This window comes from Zootoca vivipara, chromosome 3, assembly GCF_965207765.1.
Source record: "Zootoca vivipara chromosome 3, rZooViv2.hap1.1, whole genome shotgun sequence".
Classification (NCBI taxonomy): Eukaryota; Metazoa; Chordata; class Lepidosauria; order Squamata; family Lacertidae; genus Zootoca; species Zootoca vivipara.
The window spans coordinates 79,643,711-79,667,056 of NC_142586.1; the positions used below are offsets into that span (position 1 = coordinate 79,643,711).

At 41.8% G+C, this 23,346-nt stretch overlaps 1 protein-coding gene across 3 annotated transcripts in view; it reads left to right on the forward strand.

Moving 5' to 3' along the window:
* The first annotated feature begins 236 nt into the window (after positions 1-236).
* Positions 237-23,346, forward strand: part of VIT (vitrin) — a 40,887-nt gene continuing 17,777 nt past the window's right edge. Inside the window, exons 1-8 of one of the 3 annotated variants that reach the window (XM_035108289.3) lie at positions 237-498; positions 13,236-13,300; positions 13,862-13,924; positions 14,313-14,469; positions 16,047-16,180; positions 18,678-18,752; positions 21,344-21,565; positions 22,536-22,586. In XM_035108289.3, the coding sequence (XP_034964180.1) occupies positions 13,267-13,300; positions 13,862-13,924; positions 14,313-14,469; positions 16,047-16,180; positions 18,678-18,752; positions 21,344-21,565; positions 22,536-22,586 (736 nt within the window). In that variant the 5' untranslated portion in view covers positions 237-498; positions 13,236-13,266. Of the gene's footprint in view, positions 499-1,515; positions 1,618-13,235; positions 13,301-13,861; positions 13,925-14,312; positions 14,470-16,046; positions 16,181-18,677; positions 18,753-21,343; positions 21,566-22,535; positions 22,587-23,346 lie in introns of those variants that run through there. The other 2 variants (XM_088666527.1, XM_088666526.1) reach the window with 2 other exon arrangements.

The following is a 23,346-nucleotide window of genomic DNA, read 5'->3' on the forward strand; positions in this document are numbered from 1 at the left end:
TTGCAAAGTATCAATTTCAGGAGTGGTAAAATAAATGTACACACAGACGCACGCACCCTGAGTAGAACCAAAATAGAGACAAGCGGTTTTTACTTTTCCTCAAGGTTTGACACTCTGGATAAAACAGCACATGCCAATTTAGTTTCCACAATATAAAAATCCCCACAAGAGGAAAAGGAGGGGGGAAGTGGGAGGGAAAAGAAATTTAAAAGAGCACCGCCTAATTCAGCAACTACATCAGTCTAAGGAGCTCTGTGTTTGTGGAGAGAGAGAGAGAGAGAGAGAGTTTAGTGTGTCTTTCAAACTACTGCGAGCTTGACGGGAATATTTGATGAGAAAGGAAAAAGATGCCTTGGATTCTTTCTCTTGCTCATTTCTGATTCTTTAGAATAATATTGTCTGAAGTTTGTGCTGCAGAATATCTTGGAAAAAATAACCCAGGCATACTGGTTGAAGACAAGGAGTTTTCTCTTTGAAAATTCACACACCTCCGGCAAGGTAATACTGATTGTTTCCCTATGTATGATTCATTTATAGATCTAAGTTTGGAAGGGAGAGAGGAAGCACATAATTCTATATTTTGGATAATTCAATGCTTTGCATGTTAGGGGAATGCCCTGAGGGTAAGAAGTGTCTTTAAAATGAAATTGTGATACAAATACCATCATTTCTATGCATTATTTATATGCCCACAAAGTGCATGCACACACACACACACACACACACACACACACACCTACAAAACTTTGATAAATCCATCATTTAAGTACTTTTGCAGGCAAGTAATGTGTAATTTTGTTTAGTCCTTTCAGAACCATATTCATTCCCCCCCAGTAGGTTTCCTCTCATTTTTCTTTCCACATTTAAGAACTACCACCACTAGTTTACAATTGCACAAATATTGAGCTAACTTTGGGCACTGATATATTTTCCTCCTTGCTGGGGGTTCCAATTGTCTCACTGGTTGTTATATAAGTTTATGCGGAAAAAGAGGGTTGATAATGCAATGATTCCAGTGCCTTACACACGCATCTCTCTGCCTCTCCTTTCACCCCTGTGCTCCCCGCCCTGCCCCCAATATCCTTTTGTGTTGAATGGCTGCTATGCTAGTAAGACTTTAAAGAGGAATAGCATTATCAAGCCTGTCACAGCAGCTCACCTTCTCCCAGAGAGATTGGATTCTTGATAAGTCTCTGCAATGTGATTTGTGTCGGGCCAGTAGCAACATGTACCAATCACCCCAAGCGAAAATTCAGAGAAAGAAAGGTTTTATTTTTAAAAAAGTTGGGTGGTGGTTTTTTTTGGGTAATTCTAGTACTTTTGGATTGATAAAGAAATCACACATTGGGCATGGGTTCTTGGGGAGTTGTCCTTTCTTTTTTTCTGCCTTTCATTAATTAGAAAACAAAACAGATCCTTCAGAATCTGGCAAATCAGAAAGCAGCTAAAATCCCATCATTCATTAGCATGTCAAACTGCCCCAAAAGGAATTCAGTCAATGTCACAAGATTTTCAAAAGGGATTTTACAGCAAACAGAATCAGACAGCTTCCATTTCGCCATGCCATGGATACAAACAATTTAAAAAAAGAAAGTGTGTTTGTATATCAAACAAAGAGTGAGTTCCTGCAATCCTTATTGGTGTGTGTGTGGGGTGGTGGGCAGGGGAGGGTATAATTAGGTGAAAGGAAATACAGATAGTTTTATTGCTGAAATTGCCCCAAAGACAACATCATAACACAGGGCTGTTTTCTGAATGCTGATTGCTACCAGACTCTGAACAGACATGTTTCTCATTTCATTTTAATGTAATCTGACAAATTGCTTGGCAGAAGTGAGGGTTCTGGGAGAAAAAGGGCAATGCATTGAGACGTCTTATTTTTTTATTTAATAAGCATGCATAAAAGGAAACAAATGGAGGAAACATCACTATCAAGATGATTTAATGTGACCCTGATGATGGGCTGAAATGAGGGTTGGGAGGAGGACATGGTGTCCAAAATGGGGCAGGGGAAGAGTCGTGTAGGGATTTTGCCATTTGCAAGTGCGCCTGCAGAGATCTGGTCATAACTGATGTGGCAGAGTGAGACACCAACCCTCTATGAGGAGTTTGGCCAGTTTGAAGCAGCCAGAGGGAGGACCACATTGCTGCTTATCAAAACTCTGCCCAAACAGAACATTTCAGTCAGTAGCTGCTATCGTTGAGCCTATTTAGAGTTGTTGGGAAAGTGGGGGGATTGCCTCCTTACTTTCCTCTTTCTCCTGGACAATTGTTGCCACACTTTAATGTTGCTGTTGGTATTTGGAAAGTTTGCCACCAGTTGCATTCATCAATGGCTTGAAGTGGATCAATTTCTGTTGTACTGAGAGTAGATGTAAAGCAATTTTGCTGGGATTAAAATAACTTTCCTTTTGAAGGGCCCTTCATGCCATGAGGTGGGGACTTGGGAACCCCTCATTGGCTGCTCTTCCTTCATTATATTGGTGGCAGCCTCATCAAAGAATTTGAGAAGGCTGTTCTGGTTCTCCTGATGGGAGTTGTAGTCCATCACAGAAGGGTCCAGGTTGAGGAAGGCTGGTTTAGGTTTTTTGCCAGGTGAAAGTACAAATTTTTGCTACAAACTCTTTGAAATGTCTGCAAAAAGATGTGGGCCAGGCAAAAACAGTTTTGAATTTCAGTTTTGTCAGGTTCTGGACATACTGGCCAGTGCTTTAAAAGCCAAGTTGGGCTATAAAAGTACATTTAAAAAAAGACTCCATTAAGTTTGTTAATTAAACTTCTTTAACTGAATTACTTAATTAACCTCTCTTTTTTGGTTCAGTACACTGCTCAGATTTATTTGCTTTTTTAAAATCTGGTTTTTAGGACTTTATTGACTATTGCTAACTGTATATTATTGTTTTTATGTAATATGCCTTGAGATTTTTACCAAATTACACAGTAATAATAAAATAATAATAACAAAATAATAATAACATAATAATAATAATAATAATAATAATAATAATAATAATACCAATTTATTGTTTATACCCTGCCCACCTGGCTGAGTTTCTCTTGGCGGCTTCCAACAGAACAGAACATTAAAATACAACAATCTATTAAACATTAAAAGCTTCCCTAATCTGGGCTGCCTTCAGATGTCTTCTAAAAGTCTGGTAGTTGTTTTTCTCTTTGACATCTGGTGGGAGGGTGTTCCACAGGGCGAGTGCCACTACCAAGAAGGTCCTCTGCCTGGTTTCTTGTAGTAAGGGAACCGCCAGAAGACCCTCAGCCCTGGACCTCAGTGTCTGGGCAGAATGATGGGGGTGGAGACGCTCCTTCAGGTATACTGGACCGAGGCCGTTTAGGGCTATAAAGTAAAGTATACACTTTTAATAACTATACCTTATCATATACATGTAATAATAACTTTGGTCCTGGAGGGGATAGACTAGTGTCTTGAGTTGTCTCTTGCTAATGGCTGCTGGGGAGACTGGGTTGGGGGTGCCAGTGGTAAATGCATATGGAATCTGCCTTGGGGATGTAGTCAACATAGCACTAAGAGTATCCCCCATCCAGAGAGCCCTAGGATTAATGTAAACAGTTAGCATGTGGGTAATTGCACTTGTGCCAGCACTTGCATCTCCTTGCCAAGCAATCAGGAGAATTTTACCTGATTAGAAAGAAAGGTGTGATAGAATGCTCCGCACCATTTGGAAGGGAAATTCAGGCAAACAGCTTTCCATGTTCAACATTTATTCCATGCACAATGGCATAAATTATCACCTGCCAATGAATGTCCATATTCAACCCTAATCTCAGGTGTGTAAGGGCTTGTGGTTGCTCAAAGCTACACTTTTGTCCATCATTTCTTCACATAAAGACAAGCTATAAGGATAAGCACAGCAGTAATGAGCTCCATCTTAAATTAAGCCTATACCATTTTCAGACGATGGAAGTGTTACCCAGTTCAAATCATGTGTTCCTAATACATTTTCAGACTGCTTCTATGCTCCGTATTGCGTTCTCAACTGTGCATCATATGTCTTCTATATAAACATATCAATGCAATGTTGCCACCAGGACACATTCCTACTCTTGAAAATCAGTTCAATTATGCTTACAAACGAAACATTGGCAGGTATGGATTTTTTTAAAAGAAGAAAAATGCCATGTATGGTTTGTAGTTGCGTTCAGAACCTATTCCTTACTCATCCAATTTATCAGAATGTTTCTATACCTTACTTCTGATACCAATAACTATTGAGAGCTATGGTTGTATAGTAGTTAGTGTTGCACTAAGACTGGGAGAGTAGGGCTCAAACCCTCTCCCAGCCATGAAACTCGCTGGGTGACTCTCGGCCAGTCAGTGTCTCTTAGCTTAACCTTCCTCACAGTGTGGCAGATTCACAAGACAAGCTATTAAAACGAAGAGCTTAGAACTGCCCTTCTTGCCCTAGGCTGCAATCGCCATATAACCTCAAGGTTATTTTTTGTAGGTTTAATGCTTCTTAAATGTTATTTTCAAACCTGCAAAAAGCAAGCTATGCTGCACTTTTTGGGAAACCTCAAAGGACGTGTTCACACCTTGGCATCAATGCATTCCAAGATTTTCACTGATTGTTAACACTTCCACTGAGGAGCCCTTTTTTGCACAATGCTGAATATATTGGGCACAATCCAACGTATGCTGTTCCCACACAAATTCCACTGGAAAAAATGTGGTACTTGTGGGAGCAATAGCTGGGAGATTAGGCTCACTTATTGTTACTGGCAACGCCAAGCGCAGGCATTCCACTCTTCTGATTTGGCATCCAGTTAGTCTAATGAGCTATTAATATCATACATTCTAGATGTTTTATGTTTTTGGTTAAAAATATATGGGCAAAGAAACTTTCCCATTCATCATGGGATGTTTTTGAAGGAATCAATATATATATCTAGCACCTGCCACCCCTTTCTTGATGCTTCATATAGCCGGCATGTGCTGTTTGTTTTCTGGGATACAGTTCTCAATGCGAGAGGCATAACCTTTTCACAGGTGGATGGTTGTGAAAACTGATGCTGAGCTGAGTTTTTCAGTTTGGCCAGTCACCAGCTGAGCTTATCACATTCCAAGCATCTGTGTAGGTGGCCAGTTATTATCCCACCAACATGGAGAGAGCTGTGTGTCGTTACAAGGGCAGTGGACAAGAGAGGGAGGTCTGCTGCTTTGTTTGATGAGGGTTTAGTAAACATTGAGTTCTCACACTCCCATAGGACCTTCCACCAAACCTCCTGAAGGTTGAGAAAGTGTGTGTGTGTGTGTGTGTGTGTGTGTGTGTGTGTGTGTGTGTGTGTGTAGAGAGAGAGAGAGAGAGATTTAGCATCATCTAGTAAGCTGGAGCACTATTATGAATGAAAGTTTCATTTCCTGGCTCAGTTAGTTACCTTGGGTAAATAACTCATGTTATACAATTGATACCGTAGCATGAGCTCTTCCATTTCCTAGAGCACCTGTGTGCTCATTTCTGATATACAAAAATCAAGGATATAATTCTTGCTTAACATGGACACCCACACCCACACATGCCAGCTAGAAGACATGCCAAGCGGAGGGGAAGGTGATGTTATTTCAGGAGGCTGGAAAGCTGTCATAAAATCTGATTGGTGGCATGCCCGGGGGGGGGGGGGGAGAGAAGGGCCTAATATATAAAAGTATGCCTGACTCTTTAAACAGAAACATCAGAAACTGATACCCTAATCTATCTGCCAATGCCCCAGTTTATCAATCTACCGGTACAGACTATTCAGTTTTCACTTAGCTTTTTACAAAATAGTTGACATCTCCCGAGGGCCAGTCCCTAACATTTTGCTGCCTGAGATAAAGTACAGAAAACCATCAGTCTGACACAGTGGCAATGCACCCACTAGGCGGCAGCAAGTTAGCTTGAGATGGTAGCAAGCAAGCCACATGGCACCCACAGCTCTGTCATCTTCTAACTCATCACCACCACTCTCTTGTCTGCCCCCAGCATCTGAGGCACTTGGCAGGGACAGCCCTGGTTCTATCCTGTGGGTTCTTTTTTTTTCCAGCACCTCCTGATTGGCTCAGGCTTCCTGGGTCACACCCTGTGACATCATGCATCTATAGCCAGCAAACTGTCATTTAACTGAGATGGCTCAGCCCTTTGCACTCTGATGCAAAGGAATATGACAGGTGACCAAAATCTCTGGGAATCAGCAGCAACCATGACTTGCACCCTACGTCAGCTAAAGAGCCCATTCCAAATCAATGTCATACCACAAGCTGTGATTTCTAAAAAGTTCTGAAAAAAATGAAAGTATAGCAAAATGTTCAAAAGTCTTTTTTTGTTTGTTTTGTTTTATGCAGATTCTTAAAGGCCATCAAAAACATTACAGTAAAAATTAACTAACCAAAGGTGTGAATGTAGAGGGCAGCAAGATCAAGAACTTGATTATGGCATAAAGCTACATTTATTCATACATTTTTAATGATTGTTGTTTAGTCGTTTAGTCGTGTCCGACTCTTCGTGACCCCATGGACCATAGCACGCCAGGCACTCCTGTCTTGCACTGCCTCCCGCAGTTTGGTCAAACTCATGTTCGTAGCTTCGAGAACACTGTCCAACCATCTTGTCCTCTGTCGTCCCCTTCTCCTTGTGCCCTCCATCTTTCCCAGCATCAAGGTCTTTTCCAAGGATTCTTCTCTTCTCATGAGGTGGCCAAAGTATTGGAGCCTCAGCTTCACGATCTGTCCTTCCAGGGAGCACTCAGGGCTGATTTCCTTAAGAATGGATAGGTTTGATCTTCTAGCAGTCCATGGGACTCTCAAGAGTCTCCTCCAGCACCATAATTCAAAAGCATCAATTCTTCGGCGATCAGCCTTCTTTATGGTCCAGCTCTCACTTCCATATATCACTACTGGGAAAACCATAGCTTTAACTATACGGACCTTTGTCGGCAAGGTGATGTCTCTGCTTTTTAAGATGCTGTCTAGGTTTGTCATTGCTTTTCTCCCAAGAAGCAGGCGTCTTTTAATTTCGTGACTGCTGTCACCATCTGCAGTGATCAAGGAGCCCAAGAAAGTAAAATCTCTCACTGCCTCCATTTCTTCCCCTTCTATTTGCCAGGAGGTGATGGGACCAGTGGCCATGATCTTGGTATTTTTAATGATAGCCTGTTTCAAATCATGAATCGGACTAGTTATCCATCCTTGCTATAAATGGTTAATGGTAGTTGCTTGTAATTTTTAGAAAGATCCCGTCCTGGCTGCATTTCCGTGGCAATTCCCATTTCTACCTTGCCATCCTAATTATTAGTTTGCACCCATGTTTGCAGTGATAAATTATCTGGGAGTTTTAAGGGACCAGAGAAGGAACCTGTTTGACTTGATTCCTGCCAATGCTGTTCAAATATCCCTATAGTACAACTCTGTGCATATTTACCTGGATGTAAACAGTCACGGTTTTCCCCAAAGAACTCTGGGATCTGTAGTTTGGTGGAGTGCCGAGAATTGTTAGGAGACCCTTATTCCTTTCACAAATGAACCTGAGTGGTTTATTAAGCCCAGTGCTTTTTTCTAAAAAATGTTTAGGGGGAACTGAAACAGAGAGAATAATTAGCCTTGGGTGACACAATGTATCCACTCACTCTGCTTCCCCAAGTTTTCTAGGAATGGGAGACTGTGAGAACAGTGCTTAGAATACATGACTAGAGAGGTACACAACTACAGGTCCCAGAGTTTCATGTGGCCACAGCTGACTGAACGACAGTGCCATTCTATGAATCAGTAGTGAGGATCTTTCCAGAATGGCTGCCAGACATTTCCAGAACAAAAGAGAAGGAAAACAGATGGAAGTACTGGTAGTACAGGAAATGAGGAGGAGCAGGGCATTTTTTCAGCTGGAACTGAACCAGGGAGGTGTTCATGGTGAGATCCAGCACTCTTTTTCTAGAAACATAGCACTGAGGAAGAGGATTTCCTTTGCTATTTTTTCACACCAATACATAGATCCCACCATTCTGTGTTATCTGAACATAGCTGCTGATCCAGAGCCATTTCTGAAGAGCAGCTTGTTGTTCCCGGCCTCTGCTCCGCTTCTCCCCTCACTACCAGCTGCTGCTTAGGGCCCCATAAAGCCTGAGGCACATCCTAGATGGGAGCCTCCCTAGCTTCATGTTCATCCATCTAACTGGATGCATATGCAACAAGTATGAGCAAATATCATATCACCCTGGTTCATGGAAGAGGCTCCATTAATAAATCTGAATTTAGCACAAAACAGGTGAACCCAGACAGATCATTTTTGTTCAGCCAGTTAAAGAGACAATTATAGTGTATGATTAGCTCTATCAAGGGGAGACTGAATAAACAGCACAGAGTTATATGAAATTCTGCTCTTAAGCCCTTCTCTTCAGAGGGATGTCAAGCTCTGTGCGGACATGTAAGAAAAATTCATAAAATCAACCCTGGGGTGTTTTCTTTTTTTTCCAAGGAGCAAAAAGTCTTAGACATGAATTCTTTGCTCCCCTAGACTAAATATGTACCTCCAGGGGAAAGTTGGCACTGTGAAATCATTCCTAGGTTGCAAAAAAGTACAATGCAAGTACAAGGCTTTGCTTTCTTTCATGGCCAGAGATAAATCTAATAACTATACATTCATTTCTGTATTTGGTGCCTTTCTATACTGCGTTTTGAGCAAAAATGGCTAGAAATGTGACATTTTAGATTTCAGCCAATGAAAACGGTAGCCTGAGACAGGTGTTCCACTTGCATGGCGAGAATCACATGACAGAACAGTGGGGCTGAGTTAGTGAGATCCACCCCTTCTGTTGCACTTCCGCCACCTTGCCTTACCACCCTCCGAGTATTGGAGAGCAAACAGGTCTGCAGTGGGGGATCCGGTGCCTTTGGAGAGTCTTCCTGTGCAATGTAGAGCCCAAATAGTGTATAGTTCTAAATCACAATGGATAATACAACAGGTTCCCCAATACAGGCATTTTCCTGGACAGCGGTGGGATGTGGACTAGGATGTGGGAGAAGTGGCAGAACTACTGGGAAGTCCCCCTCATCATGTGAGCAGGGAAACCCCTAGAGTTGCTATCGAATTAGAGTAATACATTTGCCATGGATCCATTGGACATGTCTGTATCATACACTTAGAATTAGTTGAAAGCTGCATCCCTGCGATTTCCACCCATTAGTCCTGCTCTTTGGAACTACAGAGAGCAAGCCTGCTCCAGCCCTTCAGTTATTTGAAGACGGCCATCAGCTACCCTTAATATTCTCTTTCCCCAGGCTAAACATACCCAACTCCTTCAATCATTCCTCATAAGATGCGACTTCCAGATCCTTTTACCATCCCAACCACCCCTCCCGCTTCAGCTGGTCAATGTCCTTAAAATGTAGAACCTAGAACTGTGGCCTGAACAGCTCTTTAACTGGTTTAATCATTCTTCCTTCTCCCTGGGACCTGTAGTTGTGTACCTCTCTAGTCATGTATTCTAAGCACCGTTCTCACTGGTCTCCCATTCCTAGAATACTTGGGGGAAGCAGAGCGAGTGGATACATTGTGTGACCAAAGGCCAATTATTCTCCCTCTGCCTCAGTTCCCCATTTGTAAAATTGGAATCATAACATACAGGGTAATTGCAAGAGCAACCTTAAAATATTTTATATGCAAATGAAAAGGAGTAGTGCGGTAGTTTGCAGGATCAAAGGAAAATTACGCTAATAATAATAATAATAATAATAATAATAACCTCATGCATTTAGCATTCTGAACGCATGGAAGACTAGTCATTTAACTGCTTCGAATTAATGTGCACTTCTCCTCCTGACTATCTAGGCGAGAATTATTGGAAGCATGCAAGTTCCTATGATGGAGGTGTGTGAGTGATGCTTGAATAAAAGTATAAACATTCCACAGGTGTCGGCCAGTTGGATGGAAGCTGAATGCCTGCAGGGGCTGGAGGAGGAGTTAATCATCCTAAGGAGATTTCACATTTCCGCCATTTAGAAGTTTGCTATGTGGAGCCATAAGTTCAGTGTCAGGTGTTCCTATGAAATCCTATAGCAGAGCCCATGCTCAGGGCAACGCTTGAAAACAGCTGACACTCTGAATGAGTGTTTGTGACACTTTCACGGCAGTGCTTTAACAATGGCTCTTTTCATGTGCAGCCCAGGCTGGAGCCGATTCAGCTTCAGTCAGTGCACCCTGATTAAGGATGGAATACTGGTGTCATTTAGCAGTCAACAGTGTGATAAGGCCCAGGACAGACCAACCACACAAGCAATAGCAATAGGGTACCCAACTTCATACCCTCCAGATGTTTTTGGCTACAGCTCCATCATCCCTGGCTATTGAGAATTGTAGTCCACAACATCTGGAGGGACCACACTGACTACGCCTGAAACAGAGGGTGCCTTTAAATAGAAGACTGTCTTCTGACAGCCCTTTAAGATAGAGGGCAGTACTGGCTAAAGCAGGAAGCATTGCAACCCTACAACTTGAATTGAGGGAACACCTCCAAGTAGTAGCCAGCAGCATGCAATCCTTGCTTACAAAATGCAAGCTTGCTATACTAATGTTTAGTATTTACTAGTGATACGTGTGCGTTCTACTTTGTTCCCGTCTTTTCTTCTTTTATAGAGCTCCCAAGCCGAGCTCTGCTTATATTCACAGATACAAAACTACGTCTGGCAAACTGCTTTTCTCTACCTTGGAAGCAGATGTGTAGGACTAACTTCTAAGAGGAAGACGATCAGGTCCCAAAAAATGGGATCTATACAGTAGGCAAATGTATACCTTTTTAATGGACCAACTAATTATTCAGCAGCTGCACACTTTCAAACCTTGCAACTGAAAGTTCAGCTGAAAACTCACACCTTGTTTGAATGGTGTATTTTCTTTTGCCATTCCAATTTTATAGGCTATGAAATTTGACACACTAAGCCACCTTCTCTGGCCAAGCTGTAACTGAATCAACAATCCTGATAATTTCTTGGCTCTCTGAGCCTACAAAACCACATGCCAAATCAACCATTGAGTCTCTAAGGTGTCATAGGAGATTATGCCCAACGGTCTGGTCATGTAAGCCACAGCATTGAGAAATAGAATCCAAAAGGGCGACTTATTTCCTTGTACAGTGGTACCTCTACTTACGAATTTAATGTGTTCCGAACGCACATTTGTAAGTCGAATCCCATAGCAATGCATTGAGAGAAAAAATTCATAAGTAGAAGCAACCCTATCTAAAAATTCGTAAGTAGAAAAAATCCTATCTAAACCGCATCCAAGATGGCGGACAGAGCTCCATTCGTAAGTAGAAACATTCGTAAGTAGAGTTATTCGTAAGTAGAGGTACCACTGTACCAGCAAAGCGGTCCATTGTCACAACAGCACTCAACAGTGGTAAAAGCCCCCATGCCATAGATTCAATGGCTGCCCTAATCATTTAATTATTTTTCTTTCCTAGAAAGATGCTCGGACTGGCAGGCTGTATAGTTTGCAGGCCATAATTGCCTAATTTTCCTCTTTGGAATCAGAGAGACTGTTGTCTTGTTCAAGTGTTAAACAAACCTCCTCTGTCTTGGTGAGCTTTTCCTTTATTGTACTGTTTCAGCATCATTTAGTATAGTTCCAACTAAAGGAAACTGCTCATCTTAAATGTTTGCACATTTTGTTCTGCCTAAGCCATATAATAGCCACACAGGTATAAAGGCTCCAATATCACATCTTGTGACCCTCCAAACCAACTGCAGCCAATCATTCATGCTTGGCAAACCTCTTGGGACTGCAAAAACAGGAATTATTAAGCGCCTGGCAGACTGCAGTGTGGAAGTTGTGGCTGTATCACTAGCTGTGCAGGTCTGCTGTAATCAAAACATATGTTAATCTACCTCTCATTCACCTATTCCCATACTAGGCATTCTCTGAATCCCATATAAAACTATATTTAACTTCCAGCCCTGCATGCAAAGCTGAGAGTGTTTCCAATAAGCCACTTCCTCCAACTATTTTTAAAATGACCATAGTCCGCTACTGTTTATTATGCTATTACTGAAGCAACATCATCACCAGTCTAGAGAGAGAGAGAGAGAGAAGAAAAACATCTGTATCTGTAGAAAAGACTGGGCAAACTTACTCCTGAAGAAGATTAGTGACAGTAAACCGCTTACATTGCCCAGGATAATCACATTGTGCCCATAAAGAATTTCTGTTTGCACATGTAATCCACAGGTGGAAATAAAATTCTGAAAACCAGCACTTCCATTTAAAAACATAAGATTAGCCATGGCCAAACTGCTTGTGAGATTAAACAATCCACTGGTAGAAGATCTTTAATCTTCCAGCGCCTTCAAAGTGCATTCTAAAAGCCAGACTATCAATAACATAATTTAAAAGGAAGACATTCTGGGGCTTAGGTGTGATTTCAAAACATCTATTTTCTTTAAAATGTTACAACTTTCCCAATATTAGGAAAAGACGGTTGCTTTAAAAATAAAATCTCTTTTCAAAGAGATATCTGATTGTGTGATCAGTGTGTTCAAAGTGACCACCTTTCCAGGTTTTAGGGCAGTTTCAGCTAAGTGGGCTTGTGGGTCATCGATGCTATAAATCAGAACTCCCGTCCTGTCGCACATCTTCAGGGTGCCCCAAATCAGCTACAATAAGTCAAAATCTCCACAAAAGCCTCTCTTCTACCAGGTATGCTTGCTGTTTGGGTGCCAATACTGATACTCTGGTGTGATAGAAGCAATATGAAGCAAGTAAGGAGGTAAAAAAAAGCCTTTTGTTGGGTCCCAGGATTTATCGACATAAGGCTTTGGAATGGTTGTATGGTTCTCTAGATGGAATTACAGATTGGTTGTGTTTTTCCCACACCTATGTCCTTCCAAAAAGCATTCATCACTGACTTCAACCTTAGAATGTTGATGCTGCTGCTACTATTATTATTTAGTATTTAAATCCAACAAAAAGAAAACAACATGTTTAAAAAAACAGCATGTATCATAGCCATTCAATGAAAAATACAGTAATTAAAAAAATGTCCCTCTGATAAATGTGTCAGTTTTTAAAATAAATAAGCAAACGTTGGAAGGAACTAGGGTACTCTGAAAGGACTTCAAGAAACATAACCTTAATCTACTCAAACAATGATAAACCAAACCACAGATAAATGGTAAGAAAATGAGATTTTTAAACTAAGTGAGGAAGTATTGGATTTTGTTTTATTTTACTTTACAGTGAACCTGATTAAAATTCCAAGACTCTCATCATGAAGTCAAGAACAACAATTGCAACAATATTTGGTAAGTAACCAAATAAGGGGCATACTTTCATATTTTACCACCTCTGCTTTGTTTGCTTGCTTATATATAGCCCAACCTATCCCACAGATTCAGGTTGGGTGAAACCACTTTCATCAGAAAAGACAGATGAGCCACTGCCTCCAAACGAGTTTAAAATCTAAGATAATTTGATATACAAGGTTTGGAGTAACAAAGGTAGATTGTAATAGTACTGATGTTTCATCTGGAGAATTTTAAAACTGGTATAAACAATAGGAGGCTGCAATCCTATACACCAGGGGTATTGGAATGATGGGACTCCAACTCCTATCATCCCTGAATTTTGGCTGCAGTGCCTAGGACTGATGGAAGTTGGGGTTCAAGGATTTCTGGAGGACATCATGTTGGCTATCCGTTATATGCACACATCCTGGGAGTAAGCAGCACGGAACTAAGGGATGCTTATCTCTGTGTACACACACATAGGATTGCACTGTACATTCCAGAAAACCCTTCAATGTCATGCAAACTGATGCTGCAAATGTCTGCTTCCCTCACATTGTCCAACGTGCTCTGTTTCAGCTCTGTTGCTGACTTGTATCTATGCCACCAAAGAAGCCACGAAGAAGAAAAAGTCCAAACTGTGTAAGTGAAAAAAGCAATGCACCTGCCTGATGGAAGATGGGAGCTTTGAACCTCAACCTTGTGTGAGAATAGGGAGAGGCTTCATGTATGGTATTCACTGCACATCTTGGGGGCACACCAGAGCTCTTCTGCTTAAAGCAAGTTACCAAAACGGGTTGTATCACACAGCTTTAAATACATAAGTAAGCAAAGTGCTGCTTGATCAGGACAAAGGGCCGTCTAGTCCAGAATCCTGACTTACTCTTCTTTGCCTACAAATGTACACCACTTAAGTACTAAAAAGAAAGAACAAGCAGCTGCTGACGTAAGACTTCTGTGTTAATTGCATGGTTTCAATGCTACCAAGAGCATCAATATTAAAAATAACATTCCATTTGTGCCTTCACAGATGTTCCTCAGATCGACTGTGACATCAAAGCTGCAAAGATAATCAACCCTGAATTTATCGCTAAGTGTCCCTCTGGATGTCAGGATGTCAAATATCGTGTCTACGGCACTGATATCTACGCTTCTTTTTCCAGTATATGTGGCGCTGCTATTCACAGGTCAGCAGAGTTGTCCTTCAGTCTAAGACAGTGCACAGAACCCCAGGGAAATATGATTGTTGCTTCAGTGGTAGAAACTCACAAGGTGTGAGCAAATAATTCTACAAGCTTAGCAGTTCCACAGTCACTTCAAACTAATCATCCCTTCTCTCCCTTTAACTTTACTGCACTTGATAGCTAACCAGGTATATATTGTAGCACATTTATTTTGGGCTAACAACCTTTTAGGGGTAACAGCAAGCACTCTGTAGAGAGCTCACAGTGGCAGGATGAGCTTGGCTTTCTCACAAAAGGTGTGCATACCTTTCGGTTGAATACTGGCATGAACGTCAGTCTTGCTTCTCCTTCAGACAAACTTTAGCTTTAGCTTTACCTTTCATCAGTTTATCTCATTTGTTATTTTAAGTGGAATTTCTGTAAAACTGGAAAAGTTTAAATGCAAAACTATTATTATTATTATTATTATTATTATTATTATTAACATTTGTATACCGCCCTTTATACAGGGCAGTTCACAACATAAAATTACAAAATATCAACACAAACCAAATGAAAAAGCAAAAGCAATAAACACATTTAAAAGGCCATAGATTGTTTAATTAGGCAAAGGTCTAGTTATAGAGAATTATTTTTGCTTGATGCCTAAAGATATATAACAAAGGCACCAGGTGAACATCCCTAGGGGGGGGAGCATTCCAGAAGAGGGAAGCCACTCCAGAAATGGGTGGTTCTTTTGTTGTCACCGTCTGGACCTCATGGAGGGGCCTTACATAGAACGGCCTCAGATGAAGATTGCACTTCTGACTCTGTTCATATGGGGGGGGGGGTCCCCTTGAGGTATTGTGGTCCTGAGCCATTCAAGATTTTATAGGTCAAAACCAACACTTTGAATGGAGCCTAGAAGCTAACTGACTACTAGTGCAGGCAGGCCAGGATTGCTGTAATATGCTCAAACTGTCTTTCTGCAGTGAGCAACCTGCTGAATTCTGCACCAGCTGAAGTTTCTGAACTGTCTTCAGAGGCAGCCCCATGTAAACCACTGTTAGTGGAAGGAGGTGTATTGACAAGCATCACAGGAGCCAGTCAAACAATGGAACCACAGTGATGGATTCCATGTTTGGGCCTTGGTTGGTCGGTATGTGCTGTGGGTAGAACTCGTTGATCTTAATTTGGAAACTGAAATCTTTTTCTTGCGCATCAGGGTAGATTAAGCATGTGGAAGTGATTCACATCAGAGGTTTAGACTAGGTACATTCCACCTAAGAATTATCCTTAGTCCTGTAATTATAAAGTAGCTTGCCAAATGGCTTTAGTGCTGCACTGTGGAGTTAATGAGCACCAGAAAGCACATCTCAGTGTGTCAGAGACAGAGGTGAACCTAGTTTTAAAAAAACAAAACCACAAACAAGAACAAGAACAAGAACTATCTGCTGGGTTAGAACAAGTCCAGTTCTGAGAGGAGTCTGGAGAAAATGTGTAAGGCACCTGGAATTTTGCACCTGTGTGGGTTAGGCTTGCCATTCAAAAGCCTTTCAGCATTCTAGGGTGTTTCTGAACTGAATGCCTTATTTTTGCAGTGGTACAATTGACAAGTCTGGAGGGAAAATCCTGGTTCAAAAGGTTGCTGGACAATCTGGCTACAAGGGTAGTTTCTCCAATGGGATCCGATCGTTGTCTTTACCACGGTGGCGGGAGTCCTTCATTGTTTCAGGTATTTTTATACCTAATCTCTTTGTTTCACTGTCATACTTTGAAAACTAATAATCAGATGATCTGATTATTGATACTGAAGCATTGATACCCATATAATAATACTGGCCCCATCTGCACAATACAATTAAAGCATTATCATACCACTTTACACAGCCATGGCTTTCCCCAAAGAATTATGGGAAATATAGTCTGTTAAGAGTGCTGAGAGTTGTTAAGAGACCCCTATCCTCCTCACACAGCTACAATTCACAGAGACCGCTGGGAAGAGGAATTGACTGTTAAACCATTCTGGAAACATAGCTCTACGATGAGGAAACTCTCAGCATCCTTAACTATAGTCCCCAGGATTATTTGGGGTAGTCATGACTGTTATCAGTGATATAATAGTGTTTTAAATGATTAATGCAGATATGGTTTAAGTCTTCAGGGGTTATCTGGAATAATTTTGCTTTGGGGTATTCTTTCAAATAATTCAGACAAGCCAGAGATTGAAACCAGTCTGAATCACTTGGAATTCTTCCCCTCCACTCAATAATTCACTGCAAATACAAAAATTGCAGTAAGTCATCTGTGAATGACATCTAAACAGCAAGCCAAGCTAAGCTTGAGCAGTTGAGCTGCATCTATTGCAACTGAGCTCATTTTCTACAAGCCAAAATAGTGGCATTTCAAAGTTTCAAACAAAACCATACTGGCAGTGTTTCCACTTAGCAAACAATTAGGAGTGTGGGATTTGCCTGCTTGGTGAATCAGGATCTGTACAAAGGCCCATAGAAAACAAAGAATTGGGTCGAGGAAACCAAGCTAGGAAGCAGGATATTGTGAAGCGTGAAGAAGAGAGGCAAGTTCACAGGATTCAAATGATGAGGACACTAGGAGGTATGCAAATTGGCTGGTACTCACTTTCAGAGTATTGAAATGTGCTGGCTTATGTGCAAACAAATGACTCCATTCAGATCAATGAGAACTCCCTGCTAAAGTAACACAATCTGTTCTGGATGTCTTTGGGGAAGTTATGGACATTATATTCATCTTAGTTTTCCATGCAGCAATTAAAGTATGCATTAAAAAATGATCAAAACTAACTATATTGCCAATTATAGGTAGGTAGCCGTGTTGGTCTGAGTCGAAACAAAATAAAAAAATTCCTTCAGTAGCACCTTAAAAACCAACTAAGTTTTTATTTTGGTATGAGCTTTCATGTGCATGCACACTTCGTCAGATACCAATTGTTTCTTTTTATTGCCAATTGTTCCTTTTTTAAAAAAGTATTTACACATTTAGGGTTAAAACGAAAAACCAAGGACTAGATGCTGCATGGCAAGCCAATCTAATTCACTTCCTCTTTGTTTGATTAATTACATGCTTAGTCTTGGGCATCTTGTAGTTTTATCACACATCAGCCTGAATTTCAGAGTTTTGTATACTTAAGCCCCTTGAAATTAAGGTGCTTGATAGTGCATTCCTATACATGCCTACTCAGATGTAAGCCACATTGAGTTCAGTGGGATTTACTCCTATTGGGTATATTTCTTTATTTAATTGATTTAACAAAATTTACATACCACTTGATTTCAGTAAAACATCTAAGCAGTATACACGAGGGATTAAAATTGTAAGATAAAATTCAGTTAAAACAAATATTTAAAAATAGTTAAAATTAACAATAACAGTGATTTAAACACATCTACATGTCTGGCTAGGTCTGGCATATGATTGCTTGTTGCTATAAAGGTTCTTAAAACATTTACTTACTGCTGTAAATGTTAAAAACATTTACCGTTTCTAAAAATGTTGCTTTGCAATGTAGTTTGAGGTGGGAAATGTCAAAAGAGGTAACATATGATGTGGCACAATGAAAGGTTTATGGTTTGTACCAGACTATAACTGTCACGATCTCCCATATGTGGTTTAAATGTGAACTCAAATGTAGCTTACACACACATTGAATTCTTTCACTATTATCATGATAAATAATGGGCTTTAAAAAACAATCTGTAATGAAACGGAACTCGATTAAAAATTATGTATGTGGTAAATAAGGGGAACCACCTAGAGGCGTGGGGTTTTTTTTTTGTGAGGTACTTGCATCCATGACATAAATCTTTGTTAATTCAGTGGAATGAGTTTTGTTATGTTAGCCTTGCAAACAACAACCACCACCTCAGGAGATATGAATGGCAAAGCAATGTGAAGTTGCTTGTTCTTTAATATTAAAGCAGTTTTACCCATAAAAGGTACTAGGCCACCCACATGTTCTTTTGTACCACAGAGCAGCTGGCATGGCAGATCTTGCAGTGAATAATTGAAAGCCCTGGGGGAAATTGCAAAGGTCTAATTACCTGAAGGTTTATTTAAGAACTTATATTATGCTAAATATGTATATCCTATACTGCATTGGATATGTGCTGTAGATCTACTGGATTAAAATGTGTTTGCTTAATTCCAAGGTCATGTACTCGCTCCGATTTGGCTTTTCTGTTTGTTTTCCACAGAGGGCAAACCCAAAAAAGGTGTGCAGTACCCATCAACACTTGAATATTCATCATCCCCAAACACACCTGTTAAAGGCAAGTGTAAGATTTTCTTCTGGGAGTGTGTGTGTATTGTGTTCTTCCATATACAGCTCCACCTGCACTATACATTTAAAACAGCATCTAACTGCTTTAAGTAGTCATTGTTTCCCCAAAGAATCCAGAGTACTCAAGTTTGTTAAGTGCGCTGAGAGTTATTAAGAGGCCCGGTTCCCCTCACAGAGCTACAATCCACAATTCAAGGTCAGTCCCTCTTCCCAATGAACTCTAGGAATCGTAGATCTGTGAAAAGAAGAGAGGCATCCTAACAGCTCTACGATTCCAAGTTACACATGACTTGTTGCCATAACAAGAGGTGGAATGGGGCCTTTGTGCTATGAAACATGGATGCAGCGTTTTTGTTTTGTGTGTGTGTTTTAAATGTTACTTTGCTGAAAGTATTTAGTACCTATACACAACCACACTCTACAATGCAGTGAGGAGTGCAAATCTCAGCATCTTCTGTCAGTGTAGACAAGATGGATGTAGATGGACCGATGGTCTGATTCTGTATAAGGCAGCTTCCCATGTTCCTATATTTTGTGCAAAATTAGGAGGAATTCGCATTTATTGCGAGAAATTTCTGGTATTCTGCACCAGTAATAATTGCTTGAGAAAACTGAAAAGGTCATTTTTAAAAAGTTTTCTACCTTGAGAGATAATTATATTATTTTTCTATTGTTTAGGTTTGGTATTATTCTAATTCATTTTTGGAAGTGAGCAACAGACACACAAACATTTTTTAGGGCAATTTCCAGGCCTCACACAGTTTGTCACATCAACACTAACAAGCTTTACACTCCAGCTGAGAAAAGTGTGACATTGATGCAGAACAATGGAGGCTGGTCCACTAGCATGCATGGATAACTGTCCCACCAATCATAGCCTGCCCTCAGTCAGCCCCATCTTCCTGCCTACCTACCTACTTATAACCAGTCCAGGGATTGGTGCTGCCTGTCACCTGCCTCCTCCTCTTTAGCCTCAGTGTTCCCCCTTGGCAGAACTCAGCATGAGAGAGGATGGGGATAAAACTAGAATTTGTTGACTCTGCCTGTCATTGGCTCTGGTTCCACCAGTGGCGTAGCTTGTTGCTCAGGCACCCAGGAGAGAAAACCGCCCATTGGGTGGGGCGAGCTGGGGCAGGGCACGCTGCACGGAGTCTCGCCACCGCCTCCCCCTCAGTTGTAGGGCAGCTGAGGGAGAGGCGGCGGGCAGACACAAGCCCCACGCTGCCGTTTCGGGAGTGACTACAGGCCCTGCGGTTAGTGCCGCCTCCCATGGTGTTGCGCCCAGAGCCCCCTGCCCCCCAGCTACACCTCTGGGCTCCAACTACTGCTGTGCTCTCTGCTTTCTGCCCCACTAGTTACAATGGGTACCAGCTACTTTGTTTGTTTAGTCGTTTAGTCGTGTCCGACTCTTCGTGACCCCATGGACCATAGCACGCCAGGCACTCCTGTCTTCCACTGCCTCCCGTAGTTTGGTCAAACTCATGTTCGTAGCTTCGAGAACACTGTCCAACCATCTTGTCCTCTGTCGTCCCCTTCTCCTAGTGCCCTCAATCTTTCCCAACATCAGGGTCTTTTCCAATGATCTTCTCACCAGCTACTACTGATGCAGAATATAATCAAGAGAAAGGAGGGGGAGGGAAGGAGAGGTTTCATATGCCCACCCTACAGAGGGCCACAGCTTAAATCACTTTTGTTCTAACACAGGCGGCAAAACTGGATTTTTTTTTACTTTCCTCATTATCTTTGAATCATAATTTCCCTCAAAGTGGCAATCATGATAAGTCACTGCAGAACTGTGGTGGGTAATTTGTAGTTTCCTTTGGACATGTAATTAATTCTATATCACCTCAGATCAAATCATTTACATGTAAATCAAGTTTCTCATTATGCAGTAAAATGTGCATTCCAGTCAGAATTCCTAAGCTGTTTTAAACCAGAAACATTGTTACTTATTTGTATTTTTAAAAAGCAGCAAAACCTTCACCCATAAGTGTTTCAAATAAACATCTTTTTGCCACTTTCCTCCACAGGGTAATATTAACCCATGTCACATAAGCAAGATTTGGCCCGTCACTAACTAGAGTCCATGACAATCCCAGTTCTCTCGGGTATTAGTGGGCTTTACTGTTGTGCCTGGTTCACACATAATGCTACACATTTTTTTAATGCCATGGCTTAGTATTACTTGTGAATCTGCCCAGCTTCTTAATTATAGTTTGTTTATGGCTAACAAACCATGATCTTAACTCATAGGGGTTTGGGGTGGCTTATGAACATTGGTTTGTTGTAACTATGACTTGGTGTTATGTACAAACCAGGCCATGGTTCACAGACCTTGCAAAAGTTCACAAAACATGACTTGCAACTGTACTTGTAGGGACTGGGAGCAAAGGCTGCCATATGAGACTCAGCAACACCATGTCAAGTGTCCAATAAAGCTGATAGCAACCACCACACACAAGCACCCCCCAAAAATGTGCAGCTGACGCTAAATTCACAGCATCTATAGTTTTGCATCTCTGCAAATAGCAGATAGCCTTTTCTTTGATATTAATTCACTATATTTCTATACTAATACAGGAGGTTCACAACGGAAAGAGTATCGGACAACTGCAGTGCCATTGCAAACTACACAAGGTGCATTTACAACAGCAAAAGCTGCTATCAGGACAACTGAATATGTCAGCACAACTCCAAAGCCAACAACAACCCCAACTACAGGCACTACAACCATCACTACCCAGACGACTACTGGTGCAGCTACAAAACCTCCAGTTGTGATGCACAAGGTCAGGGACATAGGTGAGCAGAATGGCAGAGGTCACAGTGGCTTAACAATGTATTTGTGCTGTAACAGGAGTGAAGAAACCAACCTGTGGGTCTAGTTAGGCCTCCCCAAGCTGTCACCTGTAGCAGGACAAGTAAAATCTCAGCCCAGCTAAATTCAAAAGGAAGACTCTAGAGTGTGTTCAAGCCATTTTGTGAATTCATAAAACTCTGAAGTCAAGCAAAGGCTGCAAAGGATTGAATTTATAATTTACCTGATGCCATAGGATGTCAGCTTGGTCGACAGTTGGGTGGCCATACCAGGCAGCAAGTCAGTATGCCAAGTTCAACGTCTGGGGGTCAGTTCACACAACCAAAGTCCAAAATCCAAAGGTCAGGAAACAAGGTTCATGGTCAAGCCAAGTCCAAAGTCTAGTAGTCAGGATACAATACAGAGTCAAACCCGAAGCACAGTCCTGTGGCAGTCCAGAAACACCCAAATCAAGGCCCATCAACATGGGCAGTTGACCAAACACAGCCCCCTCAGCTCTGCTTCCCTTTTGTCATCTCCACGCTGATTGCAGCACCTGGGCTTGATGAGGCAGGTGACCCTCACCTGTTCCAAGCCTACTCCAGCTGAGGAATCACACCCCTCCTCCCAGAGCTAGGCAGCCCCACCTGCTGGCCAAGTAGGGAGCTGGGCTGTGGGCCCTTGCCTGTCTCAGCCTTCTAGAGCGCCACTCCCGCTGCTCCCTACACCTCAGAGCTCGCTGTGTTCATGGGGACAGGGGCCCCCCTGGCTCTGGTGATGGGTCTTGCTGCTCTGGTTCCTGTGCATTGACCCCCCCTCCCCACCCTCCCCACCCCCTGCTCTTACAATTTAAAGAAGGATCGTCATCTGCAAAGAACAGTGCACTTTGACCATTTCGCCTCATCCTCTGTTTTGCATACTGATTTTTCTCCTTTTCCATTTGCTATAGTGAGGGCTTCTCTGGTTTGTTCTTAGGTTCTAGCAACGTCCATCCAGCTTACTCCTCAGTAGCAGCTGTAGCATCAAGTAAGTACAGAGGCAGTACATTGCATTACCAAGACCGCAATCCTGAGCAGCCCACAGAAGCTTATGTCTGATTACACACCACGGGAATGTCTTTAAATGGCCGTTGTTCTACCAAGGAAAAAGTAGCTTAACTTCAATCATCCCTGTTTCATAAGATGTTCTCCATACCTTCCATCCATGCCATAGAACTACAGTTCCCAAGGTTCCCTGGAAAAAGATAATGACTGTTCAACTAGTTTGAATCTTTCTTGTGACCAGACCCATCTCTACCATAACAGGGATGGGGAACTTTTTTGGACTTCCATGTGCTGTTGGACTCCAACTCCTATTAAGCCACACTTGCTGGGACTGATGGGAGTTGGAGTCAAACATCTGGAGGGGCACAAGTTCCCCATTCCTGCTAAGTAATCTATCTCTCTCTGTAATTATTGTTTCATAAATCCTATATTTAATCTCAGTTGGTAGAGCCTGAGAATCTTAATCTCAGGGTTATGGGTTCCGAGCACAATTCAAAGTGTTGGTGCTGACCTTTAAAGCCCTAAACCAGGCATAGGCAAACTCGACCCTCCAGATGTTTTGGGACTACAATTCCCATGATTCCTAGCTAACAGGACCAGTGGTCAGGGATGATGGGAATTGTAGTTGCAAAACATCTGGAGGGCCAGGTTTGCCTATGCCTGCCCTAAACAGCCTCAGCCCAGTATACCTGAAGGCGTGTCTCCACCCCCATCGTTCTACCTGGACACAGAGGTCCTTCCAC